Raw genomic sequence first — 20,471 nt, forward strand, 5'->3', positions numbered from 1 at the left:
GCCATATCGCCCAGCTATATATTTGTATAAAAACATCAACTGAGCCAGTGATCTTACTTAGTTTTATTAGCCTTCAATAATGCACCACCTGGCTGAACACTGGTGAGACTCTCAGCATGACTACTTTCAAATATGACTATAATAACAGAGGATTATTATTGTGTCTTACTAATGACTAACCCTAAAAATATAAGAATATATATTTGAGTCAGTACTACAGAGAAAAAGAGAATCCTGGGAATTGTCAGCGGTGTCTCCTGTCCCGCTCTCTGGAATGTTTGGGTGAGTGGCTGTGTTGATGGTGAGCTTTATGCTTGTCTCTGGAGCGGGACCGGGAGCGTTGTCTGTCTCTGTCCCGGTGACCATCCTCCTGTGGGCAAAATGTAAAAGTTTAGCTGCTGTCCCATCCCTCTCTTCGGTGTCTGTCAAAGGAAAAGGAACTCAAGGGGATTGGACAAGTAGTAGTCAGGTTTATCATAAAGCAATTTGGAGTACACATTTTGTTATGAGGACCCCAGAAACAGTAGTAATTGTCAATCCAATGGCAAATGAGTATCCCAATGAAAAATAATGCAGAATACTGCTTTTGCCCACTTACCCGATGTCTTTTGGACCTTTTCTTTCCCTTCTCGTCAGAGTGATGGTGGTGCCTTCTCTCTTTTTTCGCATGCCCATCACCCGCCTCATCCTCGTCCAGCAGCAGGTCATACTTTGAACTGTGGAATATGTTAAGTAAACCTGCATATTTGCAACATGTGTAATAGTAACAATCAGTGCTGACAAGGAGGATACTCATGTCTGGGCTGGTTCTTGAGAGCCAGTTTGGATCGGTTTTCTAGATCCTTCTCGTAGGCCTTGAAATCATCTTTGGTGTACTTCCCACCTTAAACACACAGAAACGTGAGCAGAGCTCTCGGCAAATGAGAAAAGAAAAGGACACCAGAAACCTTTTCCTTTCCATTGAATCTTTGCAACTGACTGGCTGAAGTCCACATGAATACGGCGATCATCAATCAGCACGTTGTCCATCTTAAAGTATGCCTTTTCACAGTCTTCTTGCTGTTAGTGACAAAAACAGACCATGAATAATAATGTAGAGAACAATCTCCTTCTGAAGATACGAAGTCCATTTATCATTCCCTTTAACTGTCCAGATAAAACAGACCAGAAAGTAAGAGTTGGCTGAGGAAAGGAATTAGATTTGGAAATATTACAATAAATCGTGACTAGCCAACTATTAAAACAATTGTATTTGTATTTTGATAATCAGAATTGTTATCTGGACTGTACAAACTCACACACACAAAAGACATTTTATCAAAGACTGGAATTCCTAAATAAAAATGGCAAAACTGAATAAACCTATTTTTTCTATACCCACATAACTTGTATGGCAGCTTTAGTACACCAAGCAATTGTAATTTATATATATATATATATATATATATATTAAAAATCTCAACAACCTATCCTCGTGTTCAGAGAAATCTAGGTTTCTAGGAAATTAAGGTTACTAAATCAAATGTTGGTGTTACAATTATGGTGCCATGTAACATCACAATTTTACAATTTTCTTTGACTTTGATGTCATGGACAAAAAAAATGCACTTTCTCTCATTCATATAGATTACCTTTCTTTGAGTATGGGAACAGCTGTATGAAATCAAAATTTCATAAAGACAGTGAAGAAATGATGTTATTTATATTTAGGTCTACTTGTTACTTGTTTTTATATATATAGCGTATATATGGTATATGGAATTGAAAATTTAAAAACTTTTTTTAGTTCTCCCAATTATATTGTGATTTGAAAAAACTAATATTCAAATATCTGGTCAAGTTTAAATTATTAATATGGGGACAGAACTTACCCTTTCAAATTCAATGAAGGCATAACAAAGAGAATCTCCTGTTTTAAAGTCTCTGATGATCTCACAGCTACAAAAAAGAAAACAGCGTCAACTCTTAAGCCGTGCGGTGTGTCATGTTGTGTGAATGAGCAAGGCTATTCCCATTTAAAGGCACAGGGTAAACACTTAAATTTTCCTCCACTGAAATCTAGTAAGTGTGTGTTTACCTTTTAATGGTACCAAAGCGAGAGAAGATAATCTCTAAATCCTCATCGGTGGTGACAGGATTGAGTTTACAAACAAACAAGACATTTTCTGGAGGTTTTATGTCTGCGTCTGGAAGGTCACCCACCTGCACAAACAGGGCAGTGATCAGATGGAGGCTGCACCATATCTATAACAAACATCCTCTCACCATCTCCAGTAGAATGGCCTGAGTCTTTGCCTCTTTCTCCTTCAATCTCTCCTCCAACTCTTCGACTGCTTTTCCATCCTCTTCGTCAATCACTTCATCTGCACCAATCCGTCCACTCTGCTCAAGTAAATAAGACTTTGATTATCAAGTCAGTTTTGTTTTAAGTCGTATGGCCTATTGCAACTGAGCGAATAACGGTACCATATCCTAGCTACGGTAGAAGATAGACAAAAAATAATATCAATGTTTTGAGTATTCCATTAACTACAATTAGAAGATATTTTGGCAATTCAACAGGAATGTCCCTTTAAATGTTTTAACTGAGGTTGACATTGGCTGTTTATTTTTATATATTCCCAAAAGCCTTGAAAAATTATATGGGCAACTATGCTATGAGGCTAACGATATGGAAATAGAATGAATTGATGTAGTGGTCATCTACAACTACAGCTACCAAATCCTGATGCTCACTCATTATGAAAAAGTACACACTGTAGGCATCAGACTTCTGTACACACTTTTTCCTCAACTGAAGACACACATACACAGGAGACAATATCCCTTAAAAGCTCTTTTTTTTTTTTTTTACAGTCGTGTTTAATGTGCCTTGTGAGGGAATCAACTGTTGACCTTGTATACCAAAGAAGAGTTGGTGTGCAAACAGACAGTATGTGTAGAAATAGGCATGAAGCAGCATACTGACATCCAACTGCTCTTTGGTGGGCTCTGGAGACCGATCCGGCACTGGCAAGCCAGCAGGGTCATCAAAGGGATCGTCAAGGATAACTGTGTGGTTTATTCTGCAATTTACAAAATGTTGATAAGATAAAGATACTGAAGAATTTGCTACACAATAATTTCCATGGGAACAACTGTTTGCTTGATGTGAGGATATTCACCTGATGTCCTGAAATGGCACAAAATCTTTATCCACAAATGTCTCATTAATCTTAGCCAACACATCCAAGCCCTCTGTCACCTCCCCAAACACAGTGTGTACTCCATCCAGATAGTCCAGGTTCTCCCCACTGGTGATGAGAAACTGCACACAGGCACATGGTTCAACTCAAAATAATCTTTTTATCTTGTCTGTTTTATTAAAACTTGTTACACATTTTCAGAAGTTATAATCCTGAACAATAGTGTTAGTACTATTACCTGGGAACCATGCTGGCCACTCCCATTGTTCACCATCGAGACCGTGCCTTTCTTCTTGTGCTTGATCCGAGGGGTCTTTTCTGCATCAAAAAAGCATGCCTGGTCCCCATAGAGTGTGCTGAGGAGACAGAGGAAGAATTGACACACACTGCATAGAAGACAGCGTGGAAGGTGCAAACATGCTCAAAGCTTACCTGTACACTGACGCACCCCCTCGACCTGTCCCCGTGGGGTCTCCTGTCTGAACAATAAAGTCTCTCTAGAATGGAAGAAGTCCATATATGTTACATGATAGAACTTGTACATTTACATCCTGTACATTGCAGAAAGCACTTTGCAAGTAAACTAAAGAGAGAGTTTCTACATTTAATTACCTGCACATTGTGGATGAGGCAATAATTGTAGTATTTAATCTTGCATAATTTCAGAAAGTTTAAACATGCTGTTGAAAAAAAACAAAGGTAATATAACCAACTTTCAAGACACAAAATAATCAACAATTTTTTGCACTGCACTTTATATTTAATCAACAACAAACTTCAAATTTGATTTGAATGCTAAGTAATTTGCGGGTTCAAAGCCATGAGGCTCAAACAATTAAGATTAAGATTGTCTATTTTGATATTTCCGAGATTCCACTGATCGACCAAGAACACATGAACGAAGTTGTGTTCTAGGTATCAGATGCATCTTCTGAGCAGGTTTACATTTCGCCTGAGCAGCAGCACAGTCTATGGTGACAACACTGAAATCATTTTATGCACACAGCTAACTGCTAGCCCATTTGTTTTAATCTGGCTCATAGTGAACAGTATTCAGAAGAAAGAGTACAATAAACGCATTATCGGTGTTCATAAAAAATACAGGGTTACCCTTTGGTCTCTCCTCTGTAAACAAATCAATAACAATGTCTCCCAAAGTTGTTTCAAGAAGCACCGCCATGCTACCCAGAAATCCCGCGATAACTGTGTGCGTCTATCGTCTGTGCGAGAGGACGTGCATGTTCCGCCCTCTGACGTGGCCCAATGAAAAACAACATAGACAGATTTAAACGTTACTGGTCCATCTCAAGAGCTTTTATTTATCAGTCCTTAGATATACTTAAGCAGCATTATTTAGGATTCGTGTGACTTTTCGTGTGAAAAGATCATGGCCGAAGACTCGGCAGTTAAAGTGTGTGTTAGAGTCCGTCCACTCATTGAGCGGTAAGTATAAAAAGTGGTAGAGTTAAGCGTTAACTTAACGCTAATGTTGGTGTGGCGTATGTGTTGTGTGAAAATCTAATATTTAAATGATTTTTTTTGTATAGCTGTTTACTTTTTTTTACTGGTCATCAAATGGCGGTTTCCGATTTTTCGTGTACTGTGTGTGACGTTAACAACTTGTGTGGTGGTTTTCTTGTAATTACACTGCGGACTTGTGCTATGTATATATAAATAATATGCATGTTGGTATATATATCATATGATTTATGTTTATACATGTAAACATGCATAAAATGTATGTTTTATATGTATATCGTTTGATAATTTACCACACCTAACGTACTACTTCCTACAGGGAGGAGAATGCGGCTTCTGAAAATGCACAGCAACCACCGCTTTATTGGGAAGCTGACAATGACTCCGTTCATCAGATCAATGAAGGGGCTTCAGTTAAAAGTTTCAATTTTGGTATGTTTTTGACATGATAAATAATAGTAATTACAAATATCTACTGTTTTTTTTAATAACAATCTTTATTTTAGACCGTGTTTTTACTTCTCATGAGACGACAGATAAACTTTACCAGACAATTGCAAAACCCCTAGTAGTGTCTACTGTTCAAGGATACAATGGTGCGCATCTAAGCTTCATCATACTGTACATTTTACACAATTGTTGTGGCACCTAAGCTTTTATGATTACAGGGACAATATTTGCCTATGGGCAAACTTCATCTGGAAAGACCTTTACCATGATGGGATGTGATAAAACTCCTGGAGTCATCCCTTTGGCTGTTGAAGACGTCTTTCAAACTATTCAAAATGTGAGTCTGATGTGAAGTTATCCTGTCTGTTTCGTTGGTTTGTACTTTATTGGCTTGAATAAGGATTTATCTGCTGCTGTTAGTGTCCAAAAAAGGAATTTCTTCTCCGGGTATCCTACATGGAAATCTACAACGAGACTGTGAGTGATCTGCTGGTTGACAGTTGGAAGAGGAAGCCCCTGGAGGTCAGAGAGACTCTTAATGTAAGTAATATTATGTGTTTTGGGTTGTTCACAGATGGGTACTGAGGAAAAAATTCAATACACATCCAACAGTACCCATTATGATGATCAAATATACTTTAGTCTAGCAATTCATTCTGTGAAATTGACTCTGTAGCTGAATCTGGGTAGCTGGCAATGTATTTAGATCTAAATCATAACTCAATGCAAATCTGTAAAAAATAGATTCAAGAATAAGTGAGTGCCTTATCAGTGCCTGAACATGGGCAGTTCCAATCCTGCTTCTGGCATACACATCATTAGTAGAGCGGTCTGATTCACTTGCTTATGGGTAAACACCATAAACCTTTAGAACTGTATGGTATATTACAGATGAATACAAGTATGGAGATTTGTTTTGTAATGAATGATTTTTTTTACAACCTGTTCAGTGCCATTGGAGCTCCATATAACTCTTCAAGTGATTTTTATTTATTTTTTGCTCTTCATTCTGTAGTTGTCTACAATCATGGATGCTGATGGTTTATTAGTCCTCTGCGAAAGGCTCGACCTTCATTGTATTGATGTGTTGTTATACCCTTCTTGTTTCATGCAGAAAAGCATATATGTGGCTGACCTTACAGAGGAGCTTGTGACTAGTCCTGCGCAAGCTTTGCACTGGATAAGACTCGGAGAAAGTAAGCTCCTTAAAAGGTCAAGTCTAAATCAAATAATGCTTATAATTCACGCTCTGTCTCTGATCTGCAGAAAATCGCCGTTATGGAAAAACCAAAATGAACCAGCGAAGCAGTCGCTCACACACTATTTTCCGAATGGTAAGTAATATTTGAAAACGAATGATCAAAGAAGAATTGATATGAAATTTTCACCAGTTAGATTTGATGATAGATTTTGGAAAGCCGAGAGAGAAGTGACAGTGAAAATGCAGATGGTGCTATTATCGTGTCTCATCTGGTGAGTTGTTGTTTTTTTTTTTGTTTTTTTTTCCCCCAACTTGATTCCTTTTTTGGGTATGTGTCATTAGCAGTTTGTCTATTTCAGAATTTGGTTGACTTGGCAGGTTCTGAGAGAGCAAGTCAAACTGGAGCCGAAGGTAAGACCATCTTGAGCTGTTTTCTGTCCAAACTAGACTTCCCAGGCTCCATTGTTGATCGATTCTGTGTTGATGTAGGTGCCCGCTTCAAAGAAGGCTGCAACATCAACCGAAGTCTCTTCACTCTTGGCCAAGTCATTAAGAAGCTAACGGATGAAAGTCAAACGTTAGTCAAAAACACTGACCTTAACAATTTCTCCTGCATTACTTCATCAATACCTTTTGCCAGACCACAGATTTATCTCTATAAAAAGGCCTTTTTTCCCCTTTCAGAGGATTTACAAACTACAGAGACAGTAAGCTCACTCGTATCCTACAGAACTCTTTGGGTGGAAATGCCAAAACTGTCATCATTTGTACAATCACACCTGTTGCTTTGGATGAAACCCTTAGCACTTTGCAGGTAGAGTACTCACTTGAACATTATTTTTATTTTGTCTTGCTGAGTTATTGTTGGTGCATAGTATTTTATTGTGATCCAGAACATGTGAAAAAGATAATGGGAATTGTTTATGCAACAACTCACATCATCTCATATTTTAAATCACATCATATTCATATATATATATATATATATATATATATATACATATACATATACATATACATTTCTGTGCCAGTTTGCCAGCACTGCAAAGAAGATGAAGAATGACCCACATGTTACTGAAGTGTCAGATGATGGTGCTCTGCTCAAAAGATACCGCAACGAAATTGTGGACCTCAAGCGTCGTCTCCTTGAGGTGAGTGATTTTTAACATTTTTCTTCCTTGTATGACATTTAACTGCTATTTGGTTGCTTTAGGTTTCATCTGTAACACAGACCACAGCCACAGAGAAAGAACTACTTTCTCAACTCCTTCAGGAGAAGGACCAACTACAACGAGAGCAGGAGGACAGGATCAGGAATCTTACGAATCTACTGGTCAGCTCCAACCCCAACCAAGTGACTGGTCGACGGGTAGGTGCACCTCATGTGATACACCTTCTCAAGTTAAACAGTAAAGCTCAAAATTTGTATCTTCTTTAGGCACCCAAACGCAGGGTTACCTGGTCAGGTAAAATGATCAAGCAGACAGTTTGCTCTAGTGCTGAAAACTCAACCAGAAAAAGGAAAGCAAACCACTCCTGTATTGAGCCAGGTAAGTCTCTTTCAGTATATTTATTTTAAAAAAAAATCTAAATTACTTTTGTGGGGACATAACCAAAGTCTGTGTTTTATTATTTTTAAATGGAAGATGAAGACTTTTATCCTCACTGGGAGATTCTTCATGAGGCTCCAGAAGACTTGGATATCAGTCAAGCATCTATAACAGTTCGCAGCTTTGGAGACAGGTTTTTAGGCTTTTAATAACTTTTTAATTTGGAAATTACTGTGGATTTTGTTATTCCTTTACTTCTTCCATTCACATCTAGTCCACAAGACTTTGTGCCAGCAGAAGGCCTGAGGGAGTTGTCTGAAAAAATTGCTTCTCTTGAGCAACAACTGGAAATGGAGAGTTGCCAGAAAACTGAGGCTCAGTTGAAGTTGAAGGAGCTGGACAACAAGGTGGCTGAGCTTGAACTTCAGCTGCAAGGGGAAGTTCAGCTCAAACAAGATGCTTCACAGAAGCTGACTGTGGTACAAGAGGCAAAGCTGGATGTAGAGTTAAGAGCACAGACTGAGCAACAGATGCAACTAGAGGAAAAGATGACCACTTCGCTGGTTCCTGAAGCACTGTCTCCAGGTCAGCTATTCTCAACTGCAGACACTGAAGACATTGATCAGGTTTGAGGCCATAAAGCATAATATTTTTGTAAAAGATGCTTTAAAACTTTTTTTTAATAAATGTTGCTGCACAATGTTCTCTTTTAGATAAAGAGACAATTTTCAGAAGCCATCCAACTGTGTGAAACTCTAGCATCAGAGAAGGTATTACCTTTAACATGCATATATTAGTGCAAAATATTCATTCAATGATTGTCAACAGGATTTATTGCTTACTGAACGCAATTACCTAAAAGAGGAACTAGGGATGTCACTGGAGCACATTAAAACTCTTGAAAAAGAGAATTCTGATCTTTCACAAGAGCTCGAGGAGAAGCGAGAGACTGAAGAATTTGAAAATCTAGAAGAGCAAATCAAGAAAGACAATGAGGTATTGACTGAAGAAAAATATGCTATTGAAGTATTTAGCTGCATTCCACAAAACTCTGGTTTATAACAATTATTGTACACACCCAGGGTAAACTACAAGAAGAAATATCACAATTGAACATAATTATTGAATCCTCAAAACAGAAACACCAGGATTTACAGGTAAGATGGTGGCAAACAAGCAAGTTATTTCACACTTGACACTTACTTTTTTCCACTCACAGAATGAATTGGAAGCCTTATCGATCAAGTTCAAAAAGAAATGTGACTTTACAGAGGAACTTCAAAAAATGGTTTGATTTTAATATAGAAATCAATAAGGTTGGCAGCTGATACTAGAAAAAAATATGGATAAAATGTCTTCTGTGTGCAGAATGGAAAAGATTTGGTTCAAGAGGTGACAATGCTTCAGCGCTCTCTAGATGATGCGGAAAAGATCAGCATGGATACAAAGAAGGAATGGGCTTGCCTGCGTTCTCAAAATATTGCTCTGGAAGAGAAAAATGTCAGAATAACAGTATTTTTACTATAATTGTTCTGTGTAATAATGAAATTGCTAAATTTAGAACATTTTTCTTTCTTAGGCAATGCTTGCTCTTAATAGTGAAAAGAATGAAAATGAGATCATCAGCCTGCGCTCCCAGCTTGAGATGGAGAAAAACAAATTCAAGAAAATGCAATTTGATCTTCAGAAAGAGTTAAACATTGCATTTGAGGAGAATATTAAACTGGCCACTCTTCTAGATGGCAAAGTACCTAAAAGTAGGTTGCACTGCTTTAATAGAATAATATCACAATGCACACATTTCTAATGGTTGCTCTTCTACAGATATGATTGAGAATGTTGACCTTGAGAGAACTGTGACAAATTTAAGGAAGGAATTGACTACTTGTCAGGAGGACTCTGCAGACCTCCGTGTTCAGCTGGAAGAGCTACAGGAGCTTCCTGTCAAAGTGGCTGAGCTGATGAAACGGGTGAATACAGCCATCTACATCTAAATTGTAGCAAGTGGACTTCAGATGTGCACTGTTATTGATTTAATGTAATAGTATTTGGTAGTTGTCATTTGTAAAACAAGGAACTCATCCCTGAGCTGTGTTGTCAAGAACTCCTTTTTAATTTTGGATCAATGCGCCAACTTGAGACTCTGACAAGATTCAATACATGACCTCTGCATTTGGCAACACTGGGCAATGTCCCATTAGGAAATGCACAGCTGTTAAGCCAAGGGTTTTGTAGTGTGCTGGTGTTATCTTGTTGCAGCTCTCCATTTGCAGTCTCATACTATCACTGAAGACTTTTCAGACTATTCATCTTCTGCGCCACAGATAAGCACTGTGCAGTACTCTAGTAAATATCTAGGGATTGGGCTGTGTGGAACATTAGCCTCACAACAATGTCAGACATTCATTTGTCTGTGGATTTGCCAACAGTGTTAAATATTTATGCATATTAAGTCTGTAGGTGCCCCATAATAATTACTGTGGTTGAAGTACTGTGTGCAACTAGATCAATCTGAGGGGTAGTGTTCAATAAACGTATGTTAACTGAACCAGTGCTTGTTTTTCCTTTTCAGCTTGAAGAAAGTGAATGTGTGAAGGTGTCCCTGACTCAGGAGTTGCATGAGATCCATAAGCTAAAGAGGGACTTGGAGGAAAAGCTTGCTGATGGCGAAGAAGCCAGACGAACTGATGAAGAAATTCAGAAAGAACTTGAAGAACAAGTATGTAAATCATACCATTTTAGTTTTTCTTGACCACCAGAGGCTGTATTTGTAAGATGTATTACTTTTAGTGGCTATATCAAAGACATTTGTGACTGTGCTGATGAGCCTGATTTTAATAATGACTTTCTTCTGTGTTTGAAGGTGGACAAACTGACTGCAGAGCTGCAGAGTGTGCAGGCCCAGAAGGAGACCGCCATGTCACAATGGGACTACAGGCTCCAGTCAGTCTCTAATGAAAGAGACATCCCGCAACAGCGTATTGAAGAGGTTAGACTTTACACCCCTTTTATCAATGCTGTGTGACAGAGGGGATATGCAGCACCTGCTAAAAGACAGTTGACAATGACACTTCTTCCTCTATACCAAGCCAGATCACTCCACTGTAGTGTTACTGAACGTTGTCATTCATTACTGTGTGAAACAAAATTATGTATTTATGTTTTCTATAGGTATTAGAAGCCCAAAGTCTTGTGCAGTCCCTTCAAGAGGAGCTCCAGGAAGAGAAGCAAAAGTTGTCTCACAAGGAGACACTTCATCAGCAAAGAGTGGAGGAGTTGGAGCAGAAAATCAGTGTTGTGTCCCAAGAGCTGGTCAGGCTACAACTGGAGAAGGAGGAGTGCGTGTCCTCTTTTACTCATCTAAAGGAAGAGAGAGACCAACTCAAGGCAGATCTCCAAGAGAACATCGAAATGGCGAGTATTTCTATAAAATCTAAAAGTCTGAATGTTCTGCGTAATTTCATATTTCAGTCATCTTCTTTGTCAGATTCTGTTTGATTTTGAGTTATTAACTGTAATGCAATTTATGTAGCCTTTGCCTCGCAAGCCTTCTCCAGGAAGTGTTCTTATTGTGTTAATTGTTTGGGATATTGGCAGTGATTTTTAAACAATTTAATGATCAATAAAAATGTGCATACATCAAATAGATGATTGAAGTCCAGGGCGAACTTAGGGTAATTCAGGAGAAGAACCTTAAACAAGAGGAGTGCATTCACAAGCTGGAGGCGGCACAGGCAGCTCAAGAGGAACTCCACCCAGAGGAACTCGAAGCACAGGTGACACTCTGCCTAGATTTGGGGCTACTAATGAATGCAAACATACAGTTGAAACCAGAAGTTTACATACACATGGACAAAATTGTTGGTATCCATCAGGTAATGAAAGAAAAACTCACAATGGGCACAGAAATGACTTGAATCTGACAAAAGTAAAAAAATAATAGTAATTAAAGTAAGTAATTAAAATTTAACCAAGCAAAGTCAATATTTTGTTGCACAACCTTTTGATGCAATGACTAAGTTAAGGGTACCATAATTTTTGTCCAGGCCTGTTTCATGAGTTTATTTTTTTAAGTCTGAAGCATGGTTGAAAAGCAATCACTGCAATCAAACGATTCCTTTAACAGTCAATGAGACTTCTGCACCTCTCAGCAAGTATTTTGACCCACTCCTCATGAGCAAAGTGCTCCAGTTGTCTCCGGTTTGAAGGGTGCCTTTTCCAGACGGCATGTTTCAGCTTGTCCCAAAGATGTTCAATAGGCAGGCTTTCTGACACTGGCCAGCACATTTCTCTCTAGAATCCCTTGATAATCTTGAGATTTCATTGTACCCTGCACAGATTCAAGACACCCTGTGCCAGATGCAGCAAAGCAGCCCCAGAACATAACAGAGCCTCCTTCATGTTTCACAGTAGGGACAGTGCACTTTTCTTGATATGCTTCATTTTTCCATCTGTGAACATACAGCTGATGTGCCTTGGCAAAAAGTTTCACTCATCTGTCATCTGTCCATAGGACATTCTCCCAGAAGCTTTGTGACTTGTCAACATGTCGTTTGGCAAATTCCAATCTGTCTTTTTTATGATTTGTTTTCAGCAATGGTGTCCTCCTTGGTCGTCTCCCATTAAGTCCACTTTGGCTCAAACAACGACAGATGGTGCGATTTGACACTGATGTTCCTTGAGCTTCACCTTTAATCTCTTTAGAAGTTTTTCTGGGATCTTTTGTTACCATTTTGTATTATCCATCTCTTTGATTTGTCATCAATTTTCCTCCTGTGGCCACGTCCAGGGAGGTTGGCTACAGTCCCATGGATCTTAAATTTCTGAATAATATGTGCAAGCGTAGTCAGAGGAACATCAAGCTCCTTGGAGATGGTTTTATAGCCTTTATCTTTAACATGCGTGTCTCTAATTTTCTTTCTAATCTCCTGAGACAACTTTCCTTTGCTTCCTCTGGTGACATGGTGTGTACCACACTCAACATGGACTAAACAGCACAGTGACAGTCAGTGGGCCTATATATAGGGCTACAGATAGAGTACAAGATTGCAGACACCTGTGATGCTAATTACTGGACACACCTTGGATTGACATGTCCCTTTGGTCAGATTATTTTCAGTCTTTTCTAGGGGTACCGTCATTTTTGTCCAGGCCTGTTTCATGAGTTTATTTTTTTAAGTAATTCTGTTGAAGCATTGTTGAAAAGCAATGTCTGACTTTCATTGGTTAAATGTAATAGATTTTTTTTAAAAATATTATTATTACTTTGGTCACAGAAATAACTTGAATCTGACAATTGTGAGTTTTTCTTTCATTAACCAAAGGGTACCAACAATTTTGTCCACGTGTGTATACTATATAAAAGACACATGCTTGTTTAGTCTGATTTCATGTCAGAGTGAGAAAAAACTTTCCTGTTTTTAGATTAACTGGGATTACCAAAATTATTTCTGTTTGCTAAATGCCAGATAATAGAAGGATTTTTAGACAATTCATTCATTAGACATTCATTTCATTACTTTCTTCAAAGTCAGAAGTTTACATATATTTCACAAGTATTTGGTACCATTACCTTTAAACTGTAGGACTTTGATCAAAGGTTTTGGAGATCCTTCCACAAGTTTCTCACAATGGTAGGCAGGAATTTTGGCCCATTCCTCCTGACAGAACCCGTGTAACTTAGCCAAATTTATAGGCTGCCTTGCTTGCACATGCCTTTTCAGCTCTGCCCATACATTTTCAATAGGATTGAGATCAGGCTTTGTGATGGCCACTCAATAGCACTGTTTTAAGGATAACAATGTCAGTTTGGCAGTATATTTCAGGTCATTGTCCATTTGAAAGATCCATTTGCGGTCAAGCTTTAACTTCCTGACTGATGTCTTGAGATGTTGCTTTGGTATTTCCACATAATTTTTTCTCATGTTGCTATCAATTTGGTGAAGTGCACCAGTCCTTCCTGCAGCAAAGCAACCCCACTACATGATATTGCCACCCCCATTTTTACAGCTGGGATGGTGTTCAAGCTTGCAAGCTTCCCCCTTTTTCCTCCAAACATAACGAAGCTCATTATACAAGCAGTTAAATTTTAGTTTTGTCAGACCACAGGACATGTCTCCAAAAATGAAAGTCTTTGGTACCCGTGTGCATTTGCAAACCATAATCTGCCAGGAAGAAGCTATTACTCCAAAAGAAACAAAAAAGCCAGAGTGGCCTTTCAGCCCATGTCAGTACAGTGCTTGTTTCATTGTAGATAATGAAACTCTCTTACCAGCTTCAACCAGCATCTTTACAAGGTCTTTTACGTTTGTTCTTGGGTTGAACATGCTTTGGTCTGAAATATGCATATCATCTCTGGGACACAGAATCCGTCTTCTACCTGAGCAGTACGATGGCTGGACTTTCCCATGGTCTTTATACCTGCATATAAGTGTTTAAACAGATGAACGTCGCACCTTCAAACATCTGGAAATTGCATCCAAGGATGAACCAGATTTGTGCAAGTCCACAATTCTTTTCTTGATACCTTGGCTGATTTCTTTTGACTTTCCCATGATGTTACACAAAGAAGCTCTAATTAACTCAAAATGTTGTCAATAAAGGTATCAGAAGCTTCCAAAGACGAGGTCTTTCATGTGGGTTTTCCCAAATTATTAAAATGCAACTTCATCTTACTGTATGCAAACTTCTAATAAGTTTGCATACAGTAATTGTCTATCCTAATTGTCTAACCTTCTCTCATTATTCTGGCATTTGGCAAATAGAAATAATTTTGGTAATCTAATTGACCTAAAACAGGAAAAGTTTAGTCTGGTTTCATGTCAGACAATGAGAAAAAAGAGGATGTGTGTCTCTTTATATAATGTATGTAAACTTCTGGTTTCATCTGTAGATGCAGAGCTTGATTACGATTGTATTATCTTCTGTACAGATGAAGACTCTTGAAGAGGAACTTGAACGTGTACAAGCAGAAAGTGAGAGGTCTAAAGAGGAGAGGGACGAACTCATGTCCAGACTGAGCTTGCTCTCTGAGGACAGAGAGCAGCTGCAGCAGGCTCTGGACACACTTGCACAGGAAAAGCAGCAGCTCAAGCAGCTCCTGGATAACAGGACGGACATGGTAACAGTACTGCTGAGTTTTATTGGTTGAATAATGTTATATACATCTTTTTGACAATTTCGTTTTATCTAGATTTCGGAAAGCTATTGTCCAGTAAATCCTTTATCATAAAATGTGAAAAAAGTGTATTTTACCTTGTTTGTCATTTTATCCTATCTTAAATAAACACACTCTTAACATTTTAATGAAGGCAAAAGCTTAATTTTATTTTGTAGCTAATCCCAAATTCCTCATTTGAATTTGCACTACTTCACTTTTACCTCCATTCTGGAAAAAAAAAAAACACTTTAAATTTTGTCTTGTCACTATTTTTATAAAGTTTTCTTCAAAACTATTTTTGCTCAAACCTATACCAGTTAACCATCATTAAAGTGGAAGAGGCAACCAGTTTTAAATATGGCCAGCTCTACTTCCACCCTGTCTTTGGTCTCTCTAATCAAACCTGTGGTTTGATTAGGCTCCTGGGTTTATCAATTTACCATCAATTTGCAATAACATTTTCATTTAGCAAAGCTGGCAGACATCTTTTCTAAAGAACGTTAAATAGTCTAATTTTCTGGTAAGACTAACACATATATTTTATCATAGCTTAATGAGACACAAACGATTCTACAGACACTTGAGCAGAGACTTCAGGAGCAAAATCAAAAGAACTTGGACTTGGAAAGACTGAGCCAAGACGGACATAATGAGCTGGAGAGCCAGGTTAGTGTTTCTCAGCATACATTTGTGTTAATAACTGATGTTTCTTTTTCTCCAGGTACTGGTTTCTTTTATACATTTGTAATGTACTTGTAAAACACAAATTGCCCCATAATAAATTAGAAATCTTAATCTTTGAAGTTTAAAATTGCCCGATAGGCTTATCAAATTATTATGTACAGATGAAGACTCTTGAAGAGGAACTTGAGCGTGTACAAGCAGACAGTGAGAGGTCTAAAGAGGAGAGGGATGAGCTCGTGTCCAGACTAAGTGCTGTCACTGAGGACAGAGAGCAGCTGCAGCAGGCTCTGGACATACTTGCACAGGAGAAGCAACAGCTCCAGCAGCTCCTGGACAACAGGACAGACATGGTATCTGTGCTACGGCGTTATTAGTTTAATCTATACTTAAACATTTTTTAATGTCCTTGAAGGACTGGGCACCTTCACAAATGTTTTTTGTGTTATCAGAGGTCTTTGCAGAGTGACTTCAATCAGGCAGACACCCAAGAGGACATGGCCAAACTTCAGCAGGAGGTGACTTGTATTAATTGGAGCATTATTTATGTGCACTTTTTGTTTTTACTATATAATGTTCTTTGCAGATGGATCAGCTTCAGGCTTCTCTGCAGACCATCAGTGCAGACAAGAGCCAACTGGAGAATGACCTGCAACAGAACACGCAGAAGGTAAGGAGTCATCTCTTTTTTTTGTCCTTTTTTCTTTTTTTTTAAATATACTTTTTAATTTGTATCCTGACGAGCCATATCATTCAGTTGCCTGTTTCAACAGTTTTATCAAACTAAAAAGCCCTGTAACAAAGCACTACTCTGATAAAGCTGTCTTGACTGTGTGTTCGCAAAAAAGATTTTAGAGAAGATTCAGCAACAACATAGATGTATGCAAAGTTTTTTGATGTACAATTGGACACCACACCAGTCTTTAATGTGGTCAGTGCTACTTTTATATTACCCTGTTTTCCTGCAAATGTTTTGCCTTCCTTTGTTTTTCATTGCCCATAAAACACATCCCATCACCCAGCCTTGATATGTGCATTAGTTTGATCTTTAACAGTCCATACAAAATAAGTCATTGTGAACAGTTGCATCTTTAGAGCCAAGTCAAAAACAGTGAGGTATCAAGAGGTGTCTTTTTTCCCTTTTTAAATATCCATTTCTTTTTATAATAGCTTGATGAGACACAGAGGATTCTACAGTCTTTGGAGCAGATGCTTCAGGAGCAGAATCAGAAGAACTTGAACTTGGAAAGACTGAGTCAAGACAGAGACACTGAGCTGGAGAGACAGGTTTGTGTTATATTTCTAATGAAAATCTGTGACACAATCAAGGCTCAAGACCTAAAGATGCTGAGTTTTGATGAAATGGGAGTGAAATCTTAACTAAACACTCTTTTCTCCCCTATAGACCAAGGAACTTGAGCGTGTACAAGCAGACAGTGAGAGGTCAAAAGAGGAGAGGGATGAGCTCGTGTCCAGACTAAGCGCTGTCACTGAGGACAGAGAGCAGCTGCAGCAGGCTCTGGACACACTTGCACAGGAGAAGCAACAGCTCCAGCAGCTCCTGGACAACAGGACAGATATGGTATCTGTGCTACGGCGTTATTAGTTTAATCTATACTTAAACATTTTTTAATGTCCTTGAAGGACTGGGCACCTTCACAAATGTTTTTTGTGTTATCAGAGGTCTTTGCAGAGTGACTTCAATCAGGCAGACACCCAAGAGGACATGGCCAAACTTCAGCAGGAGGTGACTTGTATTAATTGGAGCATTATTTATGTGCACTTTTTGTTTTTACTATATAATGTTCTTTGCAGATGGATCAGCTTCAGGCTTCTCTGCAGACCATCAGTGCAGACAAGAGCCAACTGGAGAATGACCTGCGACAGAACACGCAGAAGGTAAGGAGTCAATCTCTTAATTTTTTTTTTTTACATCTTTTTTTGTATCCTGATCAGGCACACCATTATGTATTGACGGTTTTATCAAACTGAAAAGCCCTGTAACACAGCACTACTCAGACTTATGCAGAGTCAAGACGGCTCAGTGTGTTTGCAAAAAAGATTTTTAGAGAGGATTCGGCAAGAACAAAGTTTTTTTGTTTGTACAATTGGACACCACACCAGTCTTTTTTTTTTTCTTTTTAAATATCCATATCTTTTTATAATAGCTTGATGAGACACAGAGAATTCTACAGTCTTTGGAGCAGATGCTTCAGGTGCAGAATCAGAAGAACTTGAACTTGGAAAGACTGAGTCAAGACAGAGATGCTGAGCTGGAGAGACAGGTTTGTGTTGTATTTCTAATGAAAATCTGTGACACAATCAAGGCTCAAGACCTAAAGACACTCTTTTCCCCCTATAGACCAAGGAACTTGAGCGTGTACAAGCAGACAGTGAGAGGTTTAAAGAGGAGAGGGATGCGTTTCAGTCCAGACTGAGCACTCTAACTGAGGACAGAGAGCAGCTGCAGCAGGCTCTGGACACACTTGCACAGGAGAAGCAGCAGCTCCAGCAGTTCCTGGACAACAGGATGGAAATGCTACAAGTTGAGGTTAGAACAACACCCACCCCAGGAGTCACTACATTTTTTTTTTTTTTTTGTGTGTGGCGTACTTTTTATTTACTGACATCCTGTCGGGCAGCAGATTATTCGGCTGAATGAATCTCTGCAGATAGTCAGAGAGCAGAAGCGCCATCTGGAGAAAGAGCTGCACACCAACTTGGAGATGGTAGGAATATGTTTGTTGCTCTACTCCCAGTACACTCAACTAAACTACATACATATTACATATCTGTTAATAGGTTTCTCAATTAAATGCTTCCCTCCATGAGGTCAAAGATGAAAAGAGTCGCCTGGAAGAGAATCTGCACAACAATATGGAAATGGTGAGAACACACTTGGAAACTCTAATGTTACACTTTTTTAAAATTATTTTTGATTGTCTTTTCTCACTTTTTTTATTATTATAATTATAGACTTCACAAAAGCAGGAGCTCTTGAGATCAGTTCAGGAGGAGTTGTGTGAACAGAAGAGAATAAATGATGAGCTAGCTCAGGAGCACAGCTCATTAAACCAACAGGTGAGTGGCTCTGTAGTAGGGATAAAAAGATAAAGTCTACATAATTGTTCGTGGGGGACAGGAATGTTCTCTGCTAGAACGTAGTTTTTTGATAATCAAGTACAATTATATAAAAGTTGTTCAAACATGCAACTTATTGTAACATTAAAATTATAATAAAAAATGTTATGGATATTAATAAACTGTCAGAAACTTGAATCGTTATGATATAATCATTAATCCCACTTATTTTGGCCATGATAATCGCAAAACAAAATGTCAGTTTCTATGCTTTATTACTTTTTCTGCATTATGATAATAATAAAGTTGTTTAAATCAAACTAAATATTAAAAAATAACAACACTGCAATTGGTTGACTAAAGACTCCATTGGCCGAATTAATCCACTAAAGGACTTTAGTTGAATTTGAAAAATGCTGATATATGACTACTAGGGCTAACTTCTTTTTTTGGGGACCAGCTTCAGAGTCTTACAGAGAGACTGCAGAGTGTGGAGGCAGACTGCTCCACAGATGAGAGGGACAAACTTGTGTCCAGACTGAGCTCTCTCACTGAGGACAGAAAGCAGCTACAGCAGGCTCTGGACACACTTACACAGGAGAAGCAGCAGCTCCTGGACAACAGTGGGGAGAAGGTACTAAACATTTACAAGAACCTAGCTCCAGAAAGCATGGCAGCTGCCTGATGAGTCAGAAAACAAATCCCATTTGTTCACATGCTTATCAGCTCATTCTTTGTTCTAATAATTCCCAAAAGAACCCTTACAGATGACAGCGTTTATCAACCAGGGCGCATGGACAAAAAGCCCCATGTTTAGGCAAAAAAAAAATTGCTTATTGCTTGCTAATAGTGGTTGACAAACTGAGCTGAGCTTTACTATCGCTGTATAATTTTATTTTTTTTTTGTTTCAAAAATATTTTACGCATTGAAATATTTACTTGTTTAAGGTGAAGCTACTTAAAAAGGAGTTGGAGATGTCAAGGAAGAAGGAGACTGAAGCACAAGTTTTTCTAAGCAAAGCCAACCAGACTATTTCTAGTCTGAGAGAACAGCTCAGCTCTCCCCCTGGGGAGGGCCCACTGTCTCTACTCCTGGAAGAGTCAACTCTGCACCTTCAGGTATAAAGATCCCACATCATTTTCTTCTGCTTAGAACTTAGTCTCATGATGCTTAAAAAAGCCTTTGTACATCAATTGTAGAAGTCATTTAAGAAGTTCAAGAGGTTTGAAGAAAATTGTTCAAATGGTGCATCTGTGAAAGTTAAATCCAAGGTCTTCGAGGCTCCATCCTGCCTCAGCTACTTGCCTAAAAGCACCACTGATTCCTTTCATGCGATCAATCATCTGGGTCAACAAGCGCTTCAAAGCTGGACTATCATGGCTGTAAGTATGATGCCTCTTTTTCATGCTTCCATTGGAAGCTAAAACACAACACAGGTGAGTTCATCAAAATTAATTGTTGTTCTCAGGGGAATCTGCAGAAGTATACCCACAGGTACCAACAGTTGTTCGAAGAGCTGGTAGAGAAGGACTTAACTGTGTTTGAGGAGAGGCGTTTGCAGGATATCCTACTGTGCAGAGTGCATGCACCAAGCTACTCCATAAAGGACATGGACTTTGTGTCGCAGTGGAAAATGAGGCTGAAAGAGGTGCTGGAGAAGAGGCAGGTTTACCTTGAGGTGTGT

At 38.7% G+C, this 20,471-nt stretch overlaps 3 protein-coding genes across 3 annotated transcripts in view; 1 reads left to right on the plus strand and 2 right to left on the minus strand.

Annotated features, from left to right (window-relative positions):
* Window positions 1–4,942, minus strand: part of rpf2 (ribosome production factor 2 homolog) — a 69,454-nt gene extending 64,512 nt beyond the window's left edge. Inside the window, exon 1 of the mRNA XM_033990882.2 lies at window positions 4,938–4,942. The gene's annotated coding sequence lies outside the window, so the exon portion shown is untranslated. The remainder of the gene's footprint in view (window positions 1–4,937) is intronic.
* Window positions 166–4,406, minus strand: ppil4 (peptidylprolyl isomerase (cyclophilin)-like 4). Its single transcript, XM_033990724.2, has 13 exons — window positions 4,296–4,406; window positions 3,798–3,865; window positions 3,618–3,682; window positions 3,424–3,541; window positions 3,165–3,307; window positions 2,969–3,065; window positions 2,266–2,382; window positions 2,078–2,202; window positions 1,872–1,938; window positions 948–1,059; window positions 793–883; window positions 599–716; window positions 166–370 (listed from the first exon to the last, which is right to left on the minus strand). Exons 1-13 carry the CDS (start codon window positions 4,363–4,365, stop codon window positions 245–247), a joined length of 1,317 nt encoding a protein of 438 aa, XP_033846615.1. The 5' UTR covers window positions 4,366–4,406; the 3' UTR covers window positions 166–244.
* cenpe (centromere protein E) overlaps window positions 4,461–20,471 on the plus strand; it is a 20,405-nt gene continuing 4,394 nt past the window's right edge. Inside the window, exons 1-45 of the mRNA XM_055232402.1 lie at window positions 4,461–4,628; window positions 4,984–5,096; window positions 5,171–5,260; window positions 5,333–5,451; window positions 5,535–5,654; window positions 6,229–6,310; window positions 6,381–6,448; window positions 6,522–6,587; window positions 6,675–6,726; window positions 6,805–6,892; window positions 7,000–7,129; window positions 7,347–7,466; window positions 7,529–7,684; window positions 7,754–7,865; window positions 7,962–8,058; window positions 8,140–8,491; window positions 8,579–8,635; window positions 8,694–8,861; window positions 8,948–9,022; window positions 9,085–9,153; window positions 9,234–9,365; window positions 9,445–9,622; window positions 9,690–9,835; window positions 10,438–10,584; window positions 10,729–10,854; window positions 11,037–11,279; window positions 11,513–11,641; window positions 14,797–14,985; window positions 15,574–15,690; window positions 15,870–16,066; window positions 16,160–16,223; window positions 16,292–16,375; window positions 16,876–16,992; window positions 17,111–17,293; window positions 17,387–17,452; window positions 17,521–17,604; window positions 17,874–17,990; window positions 18,068–18,256; window positions 18,351–18,434; window positions 18,508–18,591; window positions 18,682–18,786; window positions 19,247–19,420; window positions 19,735–19,905; window positions 19,987–20,169; window positions 20,256–20,465. Of these exons, the coding sequence (XP_055088377.1) occupies window positions 4,573–4,628; window positions 4,984–5,096; window positions 5,171–5,260; window positions 5,333–5,451; window positions 5,535–5,654; window positions 6,229–6,310; window positions 6,381–6,448; window positions 6,522–6,587; window positions 6,675–6,726; window positions 6,805–6,892; window positions 7,000–7,129; window positions 7,347–7,466; window positions 7,529–7,684; window positions 7,754–7,865; window positions 7,962–8,058; window positions 8,140–8,491; window positions 8,579–8,635; window positions 8,694–8,861; window positions 8,948–9,022; window positions 9,085–9,153; window positions 9,234–9,365; window positions 9,445–9,622; window positions 9,690–9,835; window positions 10,438–10,584; window positions 10,729–10,854; window positions 11,037–11,279; window positions 11,513–11,641; window positions 14,797–14,985; window positions 15,574–15,690; window positions 15,870–16,066; window positions 16,160–16,223; window positions 16,292–16,375; window positions 16,876–16,992; window positions 17,111–17,293; window positions 17,387–17,452; window positions 17,521–17,604; window positions 17,874–17,990; window positions 18,068–18,256; window positions 18,351–18,434; window positions 18,508–18,591; window positions 18,682–18,786; window positions 19,247–19,420; window positions 19,735–19,905; window positions 19,987–20,169; window positions 20,256–20,465 (5,709 nt within the window). The 5' untranslated portion in view covers window positions 4,461–4,572. The remainder of the gene's footprint in view (window positions 4,629–4,983; window positions 5,097–5,170; window positions 5,261–5,332; window positions 5,452–5,534; window positions 5,655–6,228; window positions 6,311–6,380; window positions 6,449–6,521; window positions 6,588–6,674; window positions 6,727–6,804; window positions 6,893–6,999; window positions 7,130–7,346; window positions 7,467–7,528; window positions 7,685–7,753; window positions 7,866–7,961; window positions 8,059–8,139; window positions 8,492–8,578; window positions 8,636–8,693; window positions 8,862–8,947; window positions 9,023–9,084; window positions 9,154–9,233; window positions 9,366–9,444; window positions 9,623–9,689; window positions 9,836–10,437; window positions 10,585–10,728; window positions 10,855–11,036; window positions 11,280–11,512; window positions 11,642–14,796; window positions 14,986–15,573; window positions 15,691–15,869; window positions 16,067–16,159; window positions 16,224–16,291; window positions 16,376–16,875; window positions 16,993–17,110; window positions 17,294–17,386; window positions 17,453–17,520; window positions 17,605–17,873; window positions 17,991–18,067; window positions 18,257–18,350; window positions 18,435–18,507; window positions 18,592–18,681; window positions 18,787–19,246; window positions 19,421–19,734; window positions 19,906–19,986; window positions 20,170–20,255; window positions 20,466–20,471) is intronic.

This window comes from Periophthalmus magnuspinnatus, chromosome 24, assembly GCF_009829125.3.
Source record: "Periophthalmus magnuspinnatus isolate fPerMag1 chromosome 24, fPerMag1.2.pri, whole genome shotgun sequence".
In the NCBI taxonomy this organism is placed as follows: Eukaryota; Metazoa; Chordata; class Actinopteri; order Gobiiformes; family Gobiidae; genus Periophthalmus; species Periophthalmus magnuspinnatus.

What these genes read in the sequence shown, in the direction of transcription:
- ppil4 (XM_033990724.2), bottom strand. Translation starts at nt 4,365, where the DNA reads ATGGCGGTGCTTCTTGAAACAACTTTGGGAGACATTGTTATTGATTTG. An exon ending in GTGCCATTTCAGGACATCAG is followed by an intron (nt 3,066 to 3,164) that starts GTGAATATCCTC and finishes TGTAAATTGCAG; the next exon opens with AATAAACCACACAGTTATCC. An exon ending in AAGAACCAGCCCAGACATGA is followed by an intron (nt 717 to 792) that starts GTATCCTCCTTG and finishes CATATTCCACAG; the next exon opens with TTCAAAGTATGACCTGCTGC.